A 20,219-nucleotide genomic window follows, 5' to 3' on the forward strand; every position below is an offset into this window, starting at 1 on the left:
TGGTAATTTTATTCCAAGCCAAGAGAACCCATTTTCCAAAGAGTTAGCTTTATAAATACAAAGACATTTCACCATTATTAATGTATCTTTTCTTATACATAGTATATGCTTTCATCTTTTATGTTCTTAATTGTGCAATTCAAAAGACTAAATTCCCATCAGTAAGTTATATACAGTTTAATATTGCTGGCTGGCATGTTTAGGATTCTGGAGCTAATGTTTATATTTTTCAAATCCAGATCAAGCTAATATCCTTGCACATTATTATAATACTAGTGACTTCCTGGGAATGCTATGTAAATAAAAAATTCTTTGTATGAATTTCAGTTTGTAATTTAGTCATTATTGCCTCCTTTAATACAGAAAAAATCATATGCCTCTTTCTTTTATTTTTTAAATGAAGTTGTCCATGATACTGAATTCTGATTCTTTATGATGTGTACTGGTTTTATTTTGTTTTTATCAGGTTGTCCTGACAAAAGCTTTGGATCCAAATGTAAAAGTCCACTTGGTGGATTTCAGGGATGTATGAGGCTCATTTCTATCGGTGGCAGAGTGGTAGATCTGATTTCAGTTCAGCAGGGGTCCCTTGGGAACTTCAGTGACCTTCAGATAGACTCGTGTGGCATCTCAGACAGGTAAGGGCAGTCTCACTTCATTTCGACCTCCTTTCAAACTTTGGCATCGGATTAAAATTTATGTATAAGATGAACAATTATTCTCTCCTCTTCCCCATTCTTATCTGTTCCACAGGAAATGGAGTGTATTTACTTTACAAATAAGAAAAAATGCACACTTTGTTTAAATGTCATGTTTTAAATGACAGAATTTAGAAGACTTGGCCATGTTTTGTATGGCTACATATGTATACATGCTACCAGTTCTCGAAAGATACTGTTGATGCTGCTGTAATTTTAGAGAAGTATAGATGTGTTAAAAAATATATCATTAAACAATATATTAAGGCACTTGCACAGTAAAATTGATCATCAGGTGCCAATACATTTGAGACTATGTGGTTAGTTATCAAACTGGCATTTGCTACCCTGACAGCGGAATATTTTCCAAGGCAGGGGAATTCAACTGGTTGCACTTCACCTAATGTTCCTCTTTAACAACCCATTACCATCTTCTCTGCAGGGAAAATGAAAACAAACTTCTCTAGAGAAGCTTGGGATTGTGGTATTGATCAAGGTATAAGGATGATCAAAGAGTTTCAACAAGAGCATCAGTACAGGACGTGACAAGGCAGGACTTGAGAGTTAATTGTGGAGGACAAATAACCTTAAAAATAATATATATTTTTGGCTGGGCGCGGTGGCTCATGCCTGTAATCCCAGCACTTTGGGAGGCCAAGGCAGGTGCATCACCTGAGATCAGGAGTTCGAGACCAGCCTGGCCAACCCGGTGAAACCCCATCTCTACTAAAAATACAAAAATTAGCTGGGTGTGGTGGCAGTTGCCTATAATCCCAGCTGCTCGGGAGACTGAGGCAGGAGAATCACTTGAACCAGGGAGGCGGAGGTTGCAGTGAGCCGAGTTCACGCCATTGCACTGCAGCCTGGGTGACAGAGCAAGACTCTGTCTTAAATAAATAAATAAATAAATAAATAAATAAATAAATAAATAAAATTTTTTGAGACAAGATCTGGCTCTGTTGCCCAGGCTAGAGGGCAGTGGTGCGATCTTAGCTTACTGCAACCTCCACCTCCTTAGCTCAAGCCATCCTCCTATCTCAGCCTTCTGAGTCGCTGGGACTATAGGCACACACCACCAGGCCTAGCTAATTTCTGTATTTTCTGGTAGAGACAGGGTTTTGCCATGTTGCCCAGGATGGTCTCAAACATATGAGCTCAGGCTGTATGCCCACTTCAGCCTCCCTGAGTGCTGGAATTACAGGTGTGAGCCACTGCGCCCAGCCAAAAATAATAATTAATAGTAATAATTGAAACCTGTGGTTAGGCATGAGCAACTATAGCTAAGTCATCTTGCCAGTCATGCTTTAATATCAAGGCTGTTAATTTTAATTATTGAGTTTAATGGAATGTCATAACCATTTCAGATTAAACAATTTTTAAAACAGTGTGACCAAATTAGCCTCTACCCTGTAGTAATGTTCAATATGTATTTTGAATAAATACATAAATTAGGAGCATCAAAAGTAACTTTTTACTTTTATGAGACATTTTGTCAACAAAAAGACTCTTCTATTTGTATCCAGCAGACCACTCAGTAATATTTGTCAATCCTGTTTTGAACACTGATAGATACTTCATGATGTCCAGAAAACAGTAATAATCACCATATTCAGCAATAGGAGTAGAAGGACATAATTTCCTCCCCACAAATACTCATTTATTTATTTAAAACAATTTGCAGAGAAAACAATTCTTTCTATAATGAAAGATGATATGAAAAGAGAGAATTTAGACATTAAACCTCAACTGGCTTGATTTGGGGATTGAATGACTTCTGGGTCCATTTGTTGCAAACTTGTCCATAGTTACAACCTTAACAGCTCTGGAACCTAAAACCTGATTTGGGGGAGGGCACACAGAGAGGCTTTCCGGGCCTGGCTTCTCAATATAAGGCTTGCTCACAGAGGCAGGGACTCCCCAACCCCTGATGAGGAGCAGCCATCGGGGAAACTGGCAGGGAGAGGCTCAGTCATGCACACTGTGGGTGGTAGTGCATGTTGATTATCTTGGATTGCAGAACATTCATTTGGTACAAGTATATCTACCCTTTGCCCTATGTGGACATGTTCTGGAGCTGCCATTTCACACAAGGACTCCCGGTTGCCTGCTTTCTGAAGGTACATACTTTCTGTAAAATAGAGGACCATCAGCACATTTGGAGAATATATCACTTTAGTGCTATACCTTAAAAATGCTTTTCAGAAATAGTAAATTATGGGTAGACCTTGACTATACATTTTCTTTTTAAAAGACACTTTAGGCTAACAGTAACCCTAACTATCTTAAAAATATAGCAAAAATCAAAGTAACATTTGCATACTTTTTAAATTTCCAGGTGTATCTCTAAACCTGTTGTCTTACACTCAGAAGAAGATATATATTTAGTTTGGTCTTATATGCTATACTTACTGACATGGCATCCCAAGATGGATGGCATCCCAAGAATTAAATGGAGCCTTTTAGAAAAAGGTCTGTGTACCATGCCTTATGCTAAGCACTTAACATGAATGAGCATTTAAATCAAGCCTCACAAAATCTCTTAGAACCTGTTCTTAATAGTGTTTGTTTCCTATAAATATGGAAACAGATGCACAGAGAGAATAAGTTGGCTAAAATGACATGGCTAAGAAAAGGCAGAGCCCAGCCTCTAGCCCAAGCACCGTGGATCTAGGGACGTCTCCCTGAAATGTTTGCCTGCCATGCCATGCAGCACCTCTGGGTGCAAGTTAACGTTTGGGGTGGTTAATATTTAATCCATGCATAATAAATGTATCATTTGATGGTTCAATAAACTGTAATTAAAAACAGGCAGTAACAGCCAGCCAGACATGGTGGCTCACACCTGTAATCCCAGCACTTTGGGAGGCCAAGATGGGTGGATCACCTGAGGTCAGGAGTTCAAGACCAGCCTGGCTAACATGGCGAAACCCCGTCTCTACTAATAATACAAAAAAATAAAATAAAATAACAAAGTCGAGTGTGGTGGTGCACGCCTATAATCCCAGCTCCTTGGGAGGCTGAGGCAGGAGAATCGCCTGAACCCAGGAGACGAAGGTTGCAGTGAGCCAAGATTTTGCCATTGCACTCCAGCCTCAGCAACATGAGTGAAACTCCGTCTCCAAAAACAAAAACAAACAAACAAACAGGCAGTAACGTTAAAAACATTAACAATCTGACAGGAACTTAAAACAAGGCAGGTTTTTAAAAAACTATAATTGACTTTAAGTTGGCTCAAACCTAAACATAAAGGTGTAAATACAAATGCACACACGTGTTCACGTTTATACCACATGGCTATTCACACACACTATACACATGCACCAATGTGACCTTTGCACACCGTTTCTCTCACGTGGACACTCATATGCTCATTCACATAGTCCAAAGCTCCTTACACATTCACACACCATCCTTACACACGTTTATACAACTCACATATTAATCTTTACTCATGCACACTCACACACGAACACAACCATTGTTTTACACTTCTACACTTATGAGTCATTCCCACATGTCTTATGTTCACATCTTCCTTACACAGAGTCACTCCCTACACACACACACACACAAACACACACACACACACACACACACACACACACTTAGAAGCCCTCCCCTTGTCCTCTGTGGACATGCAGCAGGGTGGCCCTCAGTCCAGAGACTTCGGAGACGGATGGCTGGGGGGTGAGTACAGAACTGAAAAGGCAGCTGCTGTCCAGGTCCCCACATCTGGGGCCGAAATGTGAGTGGGAATGGGGCAGGAGTGATGGCTACTAAGACAAAAATTCTTACGAAGTTGCTTGGGCGTAAAACACTTATTAAAGGAAATTGTTAAGTATATCATTTGGTATCAAAGCACACCTGGGCTGCAGAGAGACCCCTGACAGGAACTAAGAGGCTGTTGAGTGACAATGTACACCTTGTGACCTTAGCAAGCCCAGTACCCAACTCCTGGCTTCCTTGCCTCCAGCCTCTGTACCTCCATCACCTGTCCTTCCAGTCCACTTCTGTTACCCAGCCCTCGGGCTCTGGCCTCCAGCCTCCACGGCACCATCCTCCACAGGCCCGTTGTTTTCCTCCTCGTTTCTGGTGGAGTTTCTACCTGCCTACCTTCCCTCCCCTCTTCTCCATGGAGCCCCCAAGCCTGCCCTTTGTTCCTTATGCTGACATACGGGGTTTATTCCAGTTGATTTGAAGATCATGGTGTTATTCTGCCTCCTCTAATACTGCAGGAATGGCCCTTTTGGAGGCGAGCGCTAGGGACATGAGGAGCTTGGTTCTTGTCAATATCAAAGTTTTGAGAAAGAATGTAAGATTTGAATGGTGGTGGTCACCATTATCCTAGCACTCACCTGCACTTAGGTTTATTTCCCTAAATGTGATAATGTTGTATAGAGCTTACTTCAATATTAATTCCAGCAAATCTTTACATTGTATGAAAGCTTTTGAAATTTATATTGTAATGGACAGGGAATCAGGAGAAATCAAAATCTTACTATCACTTTAGGTTTGGGTATGTTGATGTAAGCATTTGTTCAAGTTCACAAGCAATGGAAATGATGGCAGTGTCTGAGGAAAAGCTTTAGTGGCTAGAGAAAATGGGTTAATAATTGCCTTATCTTGTATTGTAATGAATAGGGAGGAGGAAAGTGTAAAATACAACAGTTTAGAACATTTGGTGAGAATGAATACTATAGAACATAAATTGCCATAGATTACCAGTAGTAAACATTACGATAGTATAGTGACTTTAAATAAAAGTCACAATTTAATCTTTCACATTTGAATTAAAATTATGAAAAATCTGGTCTAACAAGAATCAAGAAAAATGGACTAGGTTGGTCTTTTTGAAGCAGATCAAATAGAAATAGCATATGTATCACAGCCATTTAAGAGTCATTCTTTTGGATTTTAGGCAAAGCCACTTAATATTGAACTCCTTTTAAAACATGGTTTGAGGTTTGCTACAGAATAACCTTTGGTTTTCTGTTCCTGCATTAGTTTGCTAAGGATAGTGGACTCCAGCTCCATCTATGTTCCTGCAAAAGATGTGATCTCATTCTGTTTTTATGACTGCATAGTATTCCATGGTGTCTGTGTACCACATTTTCTTTATCTGGTTTATCATTGATGGGCATTTAGGTTGATTCCGTGTCTGCCATTGTGAATACTAATGCAGTGAATACAACGTGTTCTTACTTATAAGTGGGAGCTAAATGATGAGAACACATAGACCCAAAGAAGGGAACAACACATACTGGGACCTGTTGGAAGTTGGAGGGTGGAAGGAGGGAAGGGAGGGGATCAGGAAAAATAACTAATGGGTACTAAGCTTTATATCTGGGTGATGAAATAATCTGTACAACAAACCCTCATGACACAAGTTTACCTGGTAACAAACCTGCACATAAGTTACCCCTGAACTTAAGAGTTAAAAAAAAAAAAAAAGACATAAATATACTCCATAGGGGGAAATAAAAGCCTTTTCTGAATAATGTCATTTCTGGTTTGATTACCAACTAGAATTGTTATTGTTTTAATATTTTAAAGTCTCCCTGTTTTTACACATTGTCATTGATTTGAAATCTTAAAATTAATCATGATACATTTTTGAATGAATTCCTGTGAATCTATAAAAATGCTAAATATGTATAAACTTAATGGATATGAAGAGATGGTCATTATTAATTTTTGGTTTCTTAAAAAGCAGATTGTAAAGTAGCATTTCCTTATGATTATATTTATGGACATACACACAGATCTGTAAGTTTGTAGTGGTCGTTCATACGCAGTGAGATGCCAGTGACATTTCTTTTTTATTTTTTCCTGGATTGTTTAATTTCTGTACAGTGGACATCTCTTTTTTGTAACCAGGAAAAATACACAATATTGTTTTTAGTTAAAAATTGGAAAAAATTCTGTAAGCAAAACATGAAGTTTCCATCCTTTGTTTTAATAAAGGAGATGGCAAACCTGTAATCCCAGCACTTTGGGAAGCCGAGGTGGGCGGATCACGAGGTCAGGAGATCGAGACCATCCTGGCTAACATGGTGAAACCCTGTCTCTACTAAAAAATACAAAAAATTAGCTGGGCATAGTGGCAGGCGCTGGAGGCTGAGGCAGGAGAATGGCGTGAACCCAGGAGGCGGAGCTTGCAATGAGCCGAGAAGGCGCCACTGCACTACAGCCTGGGCAACAGAGCGATACTCTGTCTCAAAGAAATAAAAATAAAAATAAAGGAGACGGCAGAAACCCTATTATGAATATATTCTTGGCGAGTTTTGTAGTTTTTTTTAAAGCTGGGATTTTTTGGTAGATTTTTTTTAAAATGAGGCATTTAAAGCCTTAGTCTCTTGGTATGTTTCATTCTGAATCCTAAAAGGGATCAATAATTTGATCAGGGCTATTTGATCAAGTTCCCGAACTGTTTGCTCATGGTGCTCTAGCTGTCTCAGTAACTTTTTACCGCACGTCTAAGCTGAAAGATAGACCTAACACTTCGATTTTAAAAGTGGTTTAGCTACGAATAACTTAATAAGTATTTATTTCCTTACAACTGGCTAGCAGTGTCAGTGAGATGAGGCCATCTGTGTTTGCTTATTGGTGCTTAAAGAAGTTAGGTTCCTACCTCCCCAGAGACTGGGAAATAGGGGCTGTATCTTTCTTAATGCTTCCATTTCAAAGGGGTGGCTCCCAGGTCCTTGAAAGACATTCCCGGGTTGTAAAACAGGCAAGAGGCTGGGAGAAGATTTATATCTGAAAGGGACAAAGAAACAATTGATCATGGAAAGTTTTCTAAAGTAAAGGCTCTAAGATAAGGGAGGTCAAGTGCCTATAGTCAGCAAGAAACCTATCCAAATTGTGATTAAGCTGAGGGGAATGTTAGTGCCATTTTAGTCCTTATAATCAGGAAAAAAAAAATCCATAATATCCTTTTCAGTTAAAACTGGAAAAATTCTGTAAGCAAAACAGGAAGTTCTCCTCCTTAGTTTTAATAAAGGAGACGGTAAAAACCCCATCACAAGTATGTTCTTGTAGGTTTTGTAGTTTATTTAGTTGTTAATCTGTAATGAATGAGGGCATTTAAAGTCTTGATCTCAATGTACCTTTCATTCTAAATCCTAAAAGTCATCACAAATCTGATTAGGGCTATTTTAGTCAATAACAAAACATTCCAAACTTTTTCATCTATGGTGCCCTATGTGTCTCGGTAATTTTCACCATGCCCCTAGGCCAAAAGACATTCCTAACACTAGAAATATATCCCTAACCTTAAAAAGTGGTTTGGGTCCAAAAAAACTAACAAATATGCCATAACAACCTAGGAATCTTTTGAAAAAAGTAATATGCATGATTTGGAAAATAATTATTTTTAATTAAACACAATTACTTAGTATGTGGACATGTGTGCCTGTTGAACACACCACCGTTTCTCAAGACTTGAAATCAGATCTGATTCCAGTGCCGGGCGTGGAGGCGAAAGCCTGTAATCCCAGCTACTCCAGAGGCTAAGGCAGGAGGATACAGGAGGCAGAACCCCTGCTCGAACCCAGGAGGCGGAGCTTGCAGTGAGCCGAGATGGTGCCACTGCACCCCAGCCTGGGCAACAGTGAGACTCTGTCTCAAAAAAAAAAAAAAAACAACAACAACAACCAAAACAGCAACAACAACAAAAAACAGATGAGACTCCAGTAGCCTCATATTTTTGTTCAATGTTGATTTCACGTGGTACTTGCTTTTTAAAACATCAGTTACGGCCGGGCGCGGTGGCTCACGCCTGGAATCCCAGCACTGTGGGAGTCCGGGGCGGGCGGATCACGAGGTCAGGAGATCGAGACCATCCTGGCTAACACGGTGAAACCCCGTCTCTAATAGAAATACAAAAAAATTAGCCGGCCGTGGTGGCAGGTGCCTGTAGTCCCAGCTACTCGGGACGCTGAGGCAGGAGAATGCCGTGAACCCGGGAGCGGAGCTTGCAGTGAGCAGAGATGGCGCCACTGTATTCCAGCCTGGGTGACTGAGGGAGACTCTGTCCAAATAAATAAATAAATAAATAAATAAATAATCAATTACTAAAACCCTGCTCCTCAAGGATAGGATGTGATTAAAGGGAATATATAATGATCTAATGTTGAAACTAAATTACCTCAGGCTAGTTAGTAAGTCACACAGTGTTTGATAGGTGCTGAGTATGACAGATATTTCTCCTGAAGACTTAAATTATCCTGGGAGTCCCTATAAGTTCTATTTTGCACCTTAGAGCACCCAGACACACTGCTTGAAATTTGTGAGTCTATACTGTGTATTCTCCTACATTCCTAGAAGTATACCTCAAGTGAAGAAAGATATTCCTCTGTCTTCCTTTTATCTTTTCTTCTATCTTTATTCCTTCTCCTTTCAGTGTTCGAACAATGTAGCAATTCAGTGTGATAAAATGTTATTTCATGTATGCTATGGATATTTCTGCCAACATATTGAATCCATGTTATGTCACTTAGGGAAAATGAAGGGCTCTGATACAGTGAGACATGTTGAAAATTAAGCAGTCACAACTATCTGAGAATTGGCTGAAATCTGATGAATGTATTGATCTAAGGTTTAGTTTTGTGATTAAAGTGATTAACAACAGACTGAAGCATCATTAGTCATTATGTTATAGTTGAAATCCGTCTTTCTCGTGACCATGTATAAATGGTCAATACTTTAAGATATCTAAAAATGGAAACCGGTGATTGTATCTGCACCTTTTTTAGGTGTTCACCCAACTACTGTGAGCACGGTGGGGAATGTTCCCAGTCCTGGAGCGCCTTTCATTGTAACTGTACCAACACTGGTTACAGAGGAGCTACTTGCCATAACTGTAAGTGGAACACATCTGCTTTTTCTTGCCCCTGTGATGGTTTCTTTGTCCCATTTCCTTTTTCATTCCTGTGTGTATATATGTCTGTTCTGTGCAAACTCAGCATCCAGTTGTTAATCCACATCTCATTTCATAAAGTAGTCAAGATAGCCTATAGAAGTACATAATATGAAACAGGTGAGAAAAGAGGAGGATATATGGCAAAGGGAAAATACATAGAAGATGAAAGGTAGCTAAGGATCGAAAACAAATAAAATGCAGAAGGTGAATTTTGTTATCTTGCTCTTTTACTTGAATTGGGCCAGCATTTTGACACTAAACTTTCTAGAAGGCACAGTACAAGTGGAAACATGCTCAGTTACCAAATTCTTATTGTTCATGCAATTAAACAAAGAGATTCTCAGAAACAACCCTGGCTGGACTGGGGTGGGGTGGTTTGTGGCATGAAGATTCAGATATCCAATAGGGACTAGATGTCATGGTCTATTTGGAGAGCTGTAACATAATGCCATAGCCTAGGTTATTTACAAACTGCAGAAATGTATTTCTCACCATTCTGGAGGCTGAGAAGTTCAAGATCAAGATGCCAGCAGATTAGGTGAGGGTGTGCTTCCTGGTTCATAGACTTCCATCTTCTCACTGTGTCCTCACATGGTGGAAGGGCTGAGGGATCTCTCTGGGAAATCTTTTACAAGAGCACTAAATCCCACTAATGGGGGCTTCACTCTTATGGCCTAATCACTTCACTAAGGCCCCACCTCCAAATACCACCATACTGGGGACTAAGTTTCAACATATGTGTTTTGAGAGGACACAAACCCTCAGTCTATTGCACAGATAATCCTTATATTATCTTGCAACCCTATTTAATGAGGATGATAAGGAAAAGGGTGGTAGATAGTGATTAAATTTTGGTGGTAGATAGTTAATGTTATTCAATGATTTCTAAATGCCAGGTACCGATCTAATATTTTATATGTCCTAGCTCGTTTAATTCTGATGGTCACCCTAGTAGGTGAATACTATTATGGGCAACTTACTTATAAAGAAATAGATATTAATCTACTTGTTCAAGGCTACTTAAAAGAGTTGAGGCAGAGTGAGGATGTGAACATGTGACATCATCTTCTAGAGCCTGGGATAACTACCAATATCCCTTTTTTCCTGTATTACGAATCCTGAATTTTTTTTTCTGATGAAATGGCTTACATGTGTTTTGAGGCTCATGTTATTTCATTGTCCAATTGTTCCGGGGTACAAATGGGAAGACCAAAATGCCCATTTTTCTGCCATTTTTTTCTGATTATTACTGACATTTCTGAGCAACTGAACTAATACTACCTCCTATATCCTTGATTTAAGACATGGGTGTTAGGTACAAAGCCATCAGTCTCACAACCCTTTGTCTATTACACTGTGCTCCTGCCAGAGATGAGATTGGAATCCTGGGCTCCCAGCTCTGGGGGCCTGCACAGAGGACCCTCAGAAGCCCTGATTCAGTGCTGGGGAGGACATCACCAGGAGAATCTCCCAGCTCTACCACTATTGCCGGAGTCATTCCTGGGCATGAATTGTGTATATTGAGGTGCCTCATAAGATTTTTATGAAGAATATTAGCTGGTAATAAAGCCACACCTCACCTGTACCCATATGCCAAGTTATTTGACCCCGGACACCCAGCTAGTGGAGGGACAGTATATTTTAATTCTTTATATCCTCCATTATCCCCATGTAGTAACTAACTCAAAACAGAAAGCTATTCAGTGTTTTCATTGACTATTCATTTTAATTGTTATCAATGACTGAATCTAAATATAAACCAAACAACTCTGAAGACAAAAATTAGATAATAAATAGAGTTACTTTCATCTGTGACCCACAATTTGATCCAATAATTGAGTTTAATTTATTAGGTTCTTGAGAAAACGGCTCTAATAGAGTAGAAGGGTTTTTGCCCGTAACTATTCTGAGAAATGGAGCCAGAACAACAGTCTTGGCAATAGCGGAGGGCAGGAGATGGAGTTTGCTACGAAGCCTTATTAGGAAATAATCAGTAAACAGTCATGTTATAAAAAGTCAAGCCATACACATAAATCAACAGTCATGCTATAAAAAGTCAAGCCATACACGTAATTCAGAAGTCCTTCCAAGTATTCTTATCCAATCCTTTTCCACAACCAGTCCCACCACAAAGTTAGGATATTCTGCCAAACTCTTTCAAGGACTTTATGAACATATGTGTGTGTACATTGAAATGTATAAACTAGTCATTTTTACATACCCACATCCGTGCACAAAATGCAAATGTGACTGGAAAATGAACCATGCTTATATCTCTATCCGCATGATATATAATAGGAACAAAATAAAACCATCATACTGTGGAGAAGGGTGGAAGTAAATTTACATGATTACTTGAAATTTTGGTAACATAGAACAAATTAGCCATAGTATTTCACGTTGTCTAAACACTCATTAACATAATTTTCAAAACTAAAATAGATTCAGGGGCAAATATTCAGGGGATTGTTTATTTCTTGTTTCACAGAATAAAATGCTTAACAGAAGCTATTGGTATAATTGGCCAAGTGTTCAATGAGAGGTGTGCATTATACACAAGTGTTGATATGAAACTTTGTACATAGCAAATTTAGGATTATATAATTAAAAACATCCAAACATCCGATTATGGATCTAAACACATTGAAACCACTTGAGGGCATAGTTCATACAAGTATTTCTTCTGCTTTGAATTTTAATTATCTTGAATTCTCGTTACGGCATTGGTGGGAGTTTCTTTTGTAAATTACTCTAGAAATTATTGATGAGGAGCTTTGTGAACCACATTTGTTTTATGAAAAAATATTTTGTCTATAGTTAATTTTCTATGAGAACGGAGTATAGTTATAACATGATTTAAAATGTTTCTATTGTATAATTATTGGCTAACAGCAGATTATTTAAGGAGGTTACACTGTTGTGCTTCAGACATTAGGTTATTACAAGGTGCTACTAGAATTAGAAATTCCAAAATATGTGCCGCAAGATAAGTTACGACGTTATACTTACAAGGCTCTAACATTTAAACACCTACCTTCTCTTTCCTTGTTCTTCAGAATGTCAAAGTGGCTAAATTTTGGTTTTGACCAAGTGATTTCATTTTCATTTAGTGATTAAAAAAAGTCACGAAATCAATCTCATTTTTTCTATCAAATCACTTTCATCCATATTAATTTTAAAAAAGAATGAGTTTTGTTTTAAAGTAAGTTTTGCCTTTTCCCCTGGTCAGTAGTGTACATATTAAATTTCAAGACTTGCAGTATTTCATGTCCAAGATAAAAGTTGAGATTCATTTCATGCTATTCCATTAATGATGTTTTTTTTTTAAAGCTATCTATGAGCAGTCATGTGAAGCCTATAAGCACAGAGGAAATACTTCAGGGTTTTACTATATAGATTCAGATGGAAGTGGTCCCCTGGAACCATTTCTTCTATATTGCAATATGACCGGTGAGTTAATGAGCTTTTATTTTATAGTTAAATTTGCATGCATGTTTTAAATATGCAAAATTAAAATGAAATCAGCAGAATGTTGACCTAATTTGCAACTTGATTAAAATGTGTATTGTTCCTTAGAAAAACCGAACATAAATCTTAAAAAAATAGTTAAATGGTAATGACTTTAAATATCTTTTTTAATGCATGTGGCATCTGTGTAAAACATCTAATAATAAATGTTTCCAATTATGTCCCCAAACAAAAAGGATAGATTATTTCTGGGAGAAGATTGATACATGTAAAACTTTGCAGAATATTTACTTTTTAAATGTATGTAAACATAAAGTTTACATCTTCTGGAATTCTTTACTTACATGAATTTACATAGAAATTAATAAACATGGGAAATGTGTTTGATTAAATGCAATATTCGTCCATAATTTAAAACACTCAACAAATTACCAATAGAAGGAAGTTTCCTTATTTTAATAAAGACCAGAAAACCTTATAGCATATATTAGTTTACAGTGGAATTTGAAAGCTTTTCCTGTTACCACCTTTAATACCATTCTCGTCACCATTGTATTGGAGGTCCTAGACAGTGAAATAAAGGAAGAGAAAGAAATGAAAAACATAAATATTGGGGGAAAAAAAGACTCAGATTCTCATTATTCATAGATAATCAGGTTGTGTATTAAAATACTCTAAACAATTTACAGATAAACTATTAAGATTAGGATTGCCATTGAACAATAAAATTAATTTTATTTTTGTATATCAACAATAACAATTAGAAAATAAACCTTTAGGAGATCATATTTTCAATAGCACAAAGTGTCTCAAACACATGGTAGTAAATCTAATGAAAGTTGTACAAGGTTTCTACACAGATAAGTATAAAATGCCCTTTAGATGAAACTAATATCCTAAATAAATGGAGGAATATAAAATGTTCATTGATCATGCCTGTAATCCCAGCACTTTGGGAGGCCAAGGCAGGTGGAGACCATCCTGGCCAACATGGCAAAATCTCGTCTCTACTAAAGATACAAAAATTAGCTGGGTGTGGCACGCGCTTGTAATCCCAGCTACTCAGGAGGCTGAGGCAGGAGAATTGCTTGAACCCAGCAGGTGGAGGTTGCATTGAGCCGGGATTGTGCTACTGCACTCCAGCCTGGCGACAGTTTTTTTGAGACTCAATCTCAAAAAAACCCAAAAAACAAAAAACAAAAAACAAAAAAACAAAAAAAAGTTCATTGATTAGAAGACTCAATATTGTATAATATCAGTTCTTCCAAACTAGATATTGATTCAGTGCAAACCTAAATTAAAACTCAAGCAGGGTGTTTATTTATAGGTTGGTGTGATTATTTTGGTGAAAATCAACAAGCATATTCTAAAATTCATGAGTAAATACGAAGAGGCAAGAAGAACCAAGTCAATCTTGAAGAACAAATTTGAAGGATTCAACTCTACTAGATAGATACAGGCATTATACGGATAGCTGTGTAAAGCTGTATATAATTGTCACAAAGATAGATAAGCCAGTAAAAACAGAATAGAGAATTTATAAACAGACTCACTCATATATGGATAATTGATTTATGGCCAAGGTGGCATTGATATGTAATGAAGGAAAGATGGTCTTTTCAACCAGTAGTGCTGCTGGAAATTGTACTTAAATGTCAGTAAAAGGAGTATTGATCTCTTCCACATCAAACACACACACACACAATAGATTCTAGATGAACTGTGCTGTCTAACATGGTAGCCACTAGCCAGTGCCTATTTAAATTCTAATTTAATTAAAATTAATTACAAAACAAAATTACTGCATTTTAAAAATTTAAACTTAAATTTAAAAATTTAACTAAAATAGGATTAAATTACAGCTGGGTGCAGTGGCTTACACCTGTAATCCCAGCACTTTTGAGAAGCCAAGGCGGGGGCATCATTTGAGCCTAGGAGTTTGAGACCGGGCTGGGCAACATAGTGAGACCCCATCTCTATTTTTCTTTTTTTAAGTTTACTTTCTCAGTCTCTCTGGCTGCATTTTAACTGCTTAATAGCCTCCCGTGGCTAGTATGGAGTGTATCATTGTAGATGTAGAACCTTATCATTTGCTGAAAGTTACTTTGAGCTGAGATCAATGTAGCCGAGTGCTGTGTTAGAAGTCAGTATTTTATAGAGCAAAACCAAAGGAAAAGGGCAATATCATTATACCTTGAGGCAGAGGGTGTTGCAAAGGGAGATTTGGTACTAAAAATTGTGGAACATATCTTTCAGGCAGAGGAAACAGAAACTGCCAAGTTTTGAGACAGGTGATCTTACCAGGTGTGTTCAGAAAACAGCAGCAAACCTAGGGTAGCGGAAGTATGATGAGTAAGTGGGGAGTAGGAAGAGAGGAGAGAATCAAGTAGGATGGGGAGGGGAAGAGTATGGGCTTCATGGCAATGTTGTAAGACCTTTGATTTTTTACTCTGAAATGAGATGAGAAGACACTGAGGAGTTTTAAGAAATGGTGGGATGCAATCTGACTTCCTTTAATTGGATTGCAACTGCTCCTGGGTTAGGGAATGCTTCTTCAGGAGCAGGGGTGGAAAGGAGTGAGGAGACTATGCATACCGTACTTTATAAGAGTTGGGAGACCGTTTCAAGTAATGCAAAAATCCAGTACTGATTGTACCAGAGAATAGCACTGTAGATGGAGGAAAGGTGTTAGATTTTTCTCTTTGCATACCTATGATGTGTGAGAAAACAAAAAGCCAAAAGTAACCACGCAGTTTTTGCCCTGGGTCATTGAGTGTTTGAACTGTTGTTATTTAAGATGCGATCAGACAAGGTTTAAGGGAAAGATCATAAGCTCTGTTTTACACTTTTTTTTTTTTTTTGAGTTTGAGGTGTCTGTTTCTCCACATTCAAACAAGATTCTGAGGAGGCATTTGAATTTGGGAGCAACCACTTCTTTATAGTAATGAATGTTTAGTTCTAAAAACTGCAGGTGGTGGCAAACTCTGTGCCAACACATATTTTGGCAGAAATTGCTATAGAATGTATCTTCAAAGGTTTTTCATTTAACACACTTGGTGGCTTCCATTTATCTCACAACCATTGAGGGCATTGCCCCATACACGAAAACAACCTAAAACAAATGGTGGTTCCTGCATATGTGTCTTCTCAATGAAGCTCTCCTGCCTGGACAGTACGAATGCCCAGACAGCACTGCAGGTGGTTCTGATCCAGAGCAACCACTGAGGTGGGTCAATGGAAAACATATCATCATGGATCTTCCCAAATGATTCTTATGTGTCCTTAGGTTTGGGAATCACTGTTTTAGACTTTATGGTTCTCAAACTTTAGTATGCACTGGCAACTCTGGTACGTGAGAATTAAACAACAAATGTGAGAGGACTTTACAGAGAAAAAGAGAGAAGACTTTACAAGTGTAAGATATGAATTCCAGTGCCAAAATGCTTTATTATTTTGTTTTCAGCTTGGATAGGTTGGATTGTGAGTGAGATTTATGTAACAATCCACCACTGCAAACCTGTAAGTTCTATGTTCCCATAAATGCATCCGGAGCTATACACATACACATGTTATAGAAAGTTTCATTCTGAAATTAGACAGTGATAGGTTGATAAACATCTCTAGCCTTTGAAGCTTTAAGAAGCATGCATACACACACACACACACACACACATACACACACACACACACCCTATCCATTCTCATTGTTTGCAGTAGTTATGTTCTGTAAAGTAACCAGAAACACTGGATTAGAAAACACTGAACAAATTGCTCCTAGCAGGAAGCACAGTAAGGTTAGTTTCCTGCAAGCCTCTGGTCACAATGGTCTCATTCACCATTCAATACATAATCTTGTTTTATGTGTGTTTCGGGTTAAAGACACCTTATTTAATACATACTGTTGATTCATTAACATTGAGCTCATGGCCACGAGCACTGTAGCTCAAGCTTGAGCAAAGCTTATCTCACACGTGTTTTCTTTCTAAGGCTCAGTGCATGCAGCCTTCTGTGCTTAGGAACTCGACAACATTTCTGGGAGTGGGGGGGGGCATTCTAAACAGCAAAATCACCAACCAGTAGCACAAAAATGCAAAAAATGTGGCACTTAATAGACTACAAATGAGACATTTGTTTATTGTATGAGAGCTGAAACAAGAAAACAGTGTTTCCTTGTTCAGCTCTAACGGGGCATGTGAATGTCAGGCAGGCCAAATTTTTGCAGCTCTGTATGTGTTCACAAATGACTGTGAAAGCATTGGGGTTACCAATGAATTTTAACAAATAGGCAACTTCACAAATAATGAGAATCCGTGTGTAATGAATATCGACTACATATCTTATGTTTATTATGGGTAATAATTTGGTAATTTATAGGCCATATGTATTTTTTATTATCTAAGTGATAAATTATCAATTTTATTTTATTGAATACATTATTTGCATTAAATCAACATTTACTTTTTTATATTACATAGCAAATTAATGTACCTTATTATAGAAAATGTATCTTTGATAAACAAATTATTTGGGGAAAAAATTGTAGTTAAGACTAAACAATTCTAAGAGACCTGAAGAGTATGTATGTGTGTGTAGAGAGAGAGAAAGAGAGAACAAATTCTATGTTTTAGGAGCTTAGATTTTGAAATGAGGTCAGATGGGTCATAGATACCAAATGAAAAAAAAAATGACTGGAGTCACTGGAAGTATGCAGAGATTAAAGGTGCTTCATTCAGCAAGATTATGCAAAAGTATTGATGAAAAAGAGGATATTCAGAAAATTTTTAAAGCCACGTAGATAGCAAGATATTCAGAAATACAGATACCCAGAGACAGCTAAATGTCTCCAGTAGCTCTGGAATATAGGAACATATTCAAGCAAAAATGACAACCCCAGAGTATTGCAACCCAGTGAGAAATACATGTTACTCCTTGAAACTTTCCTTATTGATCCGGTTTTGCAAATGAGGAAGCCAAGAATGGAGGAGGTTAAGTGTAGGAGGTATAGCTTGAAACTCTCTTTATTGATCTGGTTTTGCAAATAAGGAAACCAAGGCTCAGGGAGGTTAAGTGTAAGAGGGTGAAAATATTGGTAGGAATAGATCAAGCTCTGGTCTCTTTTCTCACAGCCTAAAAGTTTTTCCACTAGGAAGGGTTACCTTCTATGAGTATTTCATTGCTTGCAGCCAAGAACATATCTTCTAGTTACATAGATCACGTGTGGTGAAAATAAGACAAAATGCTGAATCACCAACTTGCAAATATGTGTCTTATTAAAAAATCTAGTTATTAGTCTAGAACTAGTGTCAAATGATTCCACATGTATTAAAATACCTCTAAGCATTATAAGCTAAAATATACAAAAAAATCTCTATTTTGAATGGATAATTTCTTAAACAATGTTAAAAGCTGAAATTTCTTTGTAAACAGTTTTCCAAACATAATTTAAAAATAATTAGTTAGAATAAGGTGAATCCCAGTGGCTGTTTCTTTTCCTTTTCTTTTCTTTCTTTTTTTTGAGACCAAGTTTCACTCTTGTTGCAATGGCACGATCTCAGCTCACCTAAACCTCTGCCTCCCGGGTTCAAGCATTTCTCCTGCCTAAGTCTCCCGAGTAGCTGGGATTACAGGCAGGCACCACCACGCCCAATTAATTTTGCATTTTTAGTAGAGATGGGGTTTCTCCATGTTGGTCGGGCTGGTCTGGAACTCCCGACCTCAGGTGATCTGCCTGCCTCAGCCTCCCAAAGTGTCGGGATTACAGGCATAAGCCACTGTACCCAGCCTTCATTGCTTTTTCTATAATGAAATTGTTTCATGTTCAAGAAGTTTCTCATTATCAAACATTGTACTGTAAGGATGATTGTTCCAGAGGGAAGGGATTGATGAGTGCTAGAACAGAGACTTTCAAGTTTTTCTAAAAGTGAAAACTCTATGGATTAAACTCACCCCTTCTCATGGCCCCATTACCGAGACTCCCGGGTTTAGTTTCCCTGACTCAGTAAGTTTAGAACACAAGGCCTGGGTCTCTGCATTATTAACAGGTACCCCATGTGCTTCTGAGATAGGAGCTCCTGAGATCATTTCAGGAGAAAGCTGGAGAGCTTAAGACTTATAATAGCATAATTATTTTTAGAGATTTCAATAATAAAGGCCTTCTTAACAGCTATGAGGGTTAATAAATAACTGTCCATTATTCAAATGCAGTCCTATTTACATCAGGTTTTGCTCCAGAAGGCTAGCTGTCTCCCCTCCTGTCTCCTGCTTTCCTTAACACAGCACTTCCAACCTGCTCTTAGTCTTTATCGCATCTATCACCTTCAGCTATTAAGCATGAAGCAACACAAGCTTTGCAACTGTATTGCTTAAACAGCATGTTTTCTCTTTGCACTGTTATCACACTAAAAAATAGCAGCCAGCCTAAGGTAAATCAAGTTCTTAATTACTCAGTTGCTTTATTTACAAATGGTGAAATGTCTTCAGGAAAATACGTGAGTAGACCCAAACTACCATTCAATGTAGACTTTCTGCCTATTTCAGCCATCTCTTATTCATTTCCCTGTCTCCTTACCCTCCCACTCTTTTTGTATTTAGTAAAAGATAATTTGTAATAAAGTAAAATCATGATTGTCATGCAGATATGAAAATAAAAGTTAAAAAAATTTAAAGATGTTTAAAATGCATTATTAATGAAGAAATTGGAAAGACATTACAACCAGTTCAAAGGAGAATCCAAAGAAAAGACATATCTACATGTTAGGAACACAGAAACAAATGTGCATATGGAGGCAACACTGGATTCATCCATGATGGGGGAGGGAAGTCACTAGAACCTCAACCAGGTAGAAGTTGCTTGTCTACAGACAAGAATTATTTGTTGTAAGGAAACAGTGCCTTTATTTCTGGGCAAAGACAAAAAAAAAAAAATGTCTGGCAACCTACGTTAAAGGATGATTAAATGTGTCTTGGAAGTTAGAGATAGTGAATAGCTCTGAAGAGATTTAAAGGCTTATCTCCCCCAGATGCATTTGCTTATTTTCTAAGAGTAATAAAAACCTAAGGGCTTGTACCTTCTCTCCTCTAAAGAAAATTTGTGACATTCCAAAGCCAAAGTCTCTCTATCACTCTATGGA

At 37.8% G+C, this 20,219-nt stretch overlaps 1 protein-coding gene across 1 annotated transcript in view; it reads left to right on the top strand.

Moving 5' to 3' along the window:
* Positions 1–20,219, top strand: part of CNTNAP4 (contactin associated protein family member 4) — a 279,240-nt gene that overhangs the window by 191,327 nt on the left and 67,694 nt on the right. The window contains exons 10-12 of the mRNA XM_028841115.2: positions 467–638; positions 9,455–9,561; positions 12,952–13,071. Of these exons, the coding sequence (XP_028696948.2) occupies positions 467–638; positions 9,455–9,561; positions 12,952–13,071 (399 nt within the window). The remainder of the gene's footprint in view (positions 1–466; positions 639–9,454; positions 9,562–12,951; positions 13,072–20,219) is intronic.

This window comes from Macaca mulatta, chromosome 20 (assembly GCF_049350105.2).
Source record: "Macaca mulatta isolate MMU2019108-1 chromosome 20, T2T-MMU8v2.0, whole genome shotgun sequence".
In the NCBI taxonomy this organism is placed as follows: domain Eukaryota; kingdom Metazoa; phylum Chordata; class Mammalia; order Primates; family Cercopithecidae; genus Macaca; species Macaca mulatta.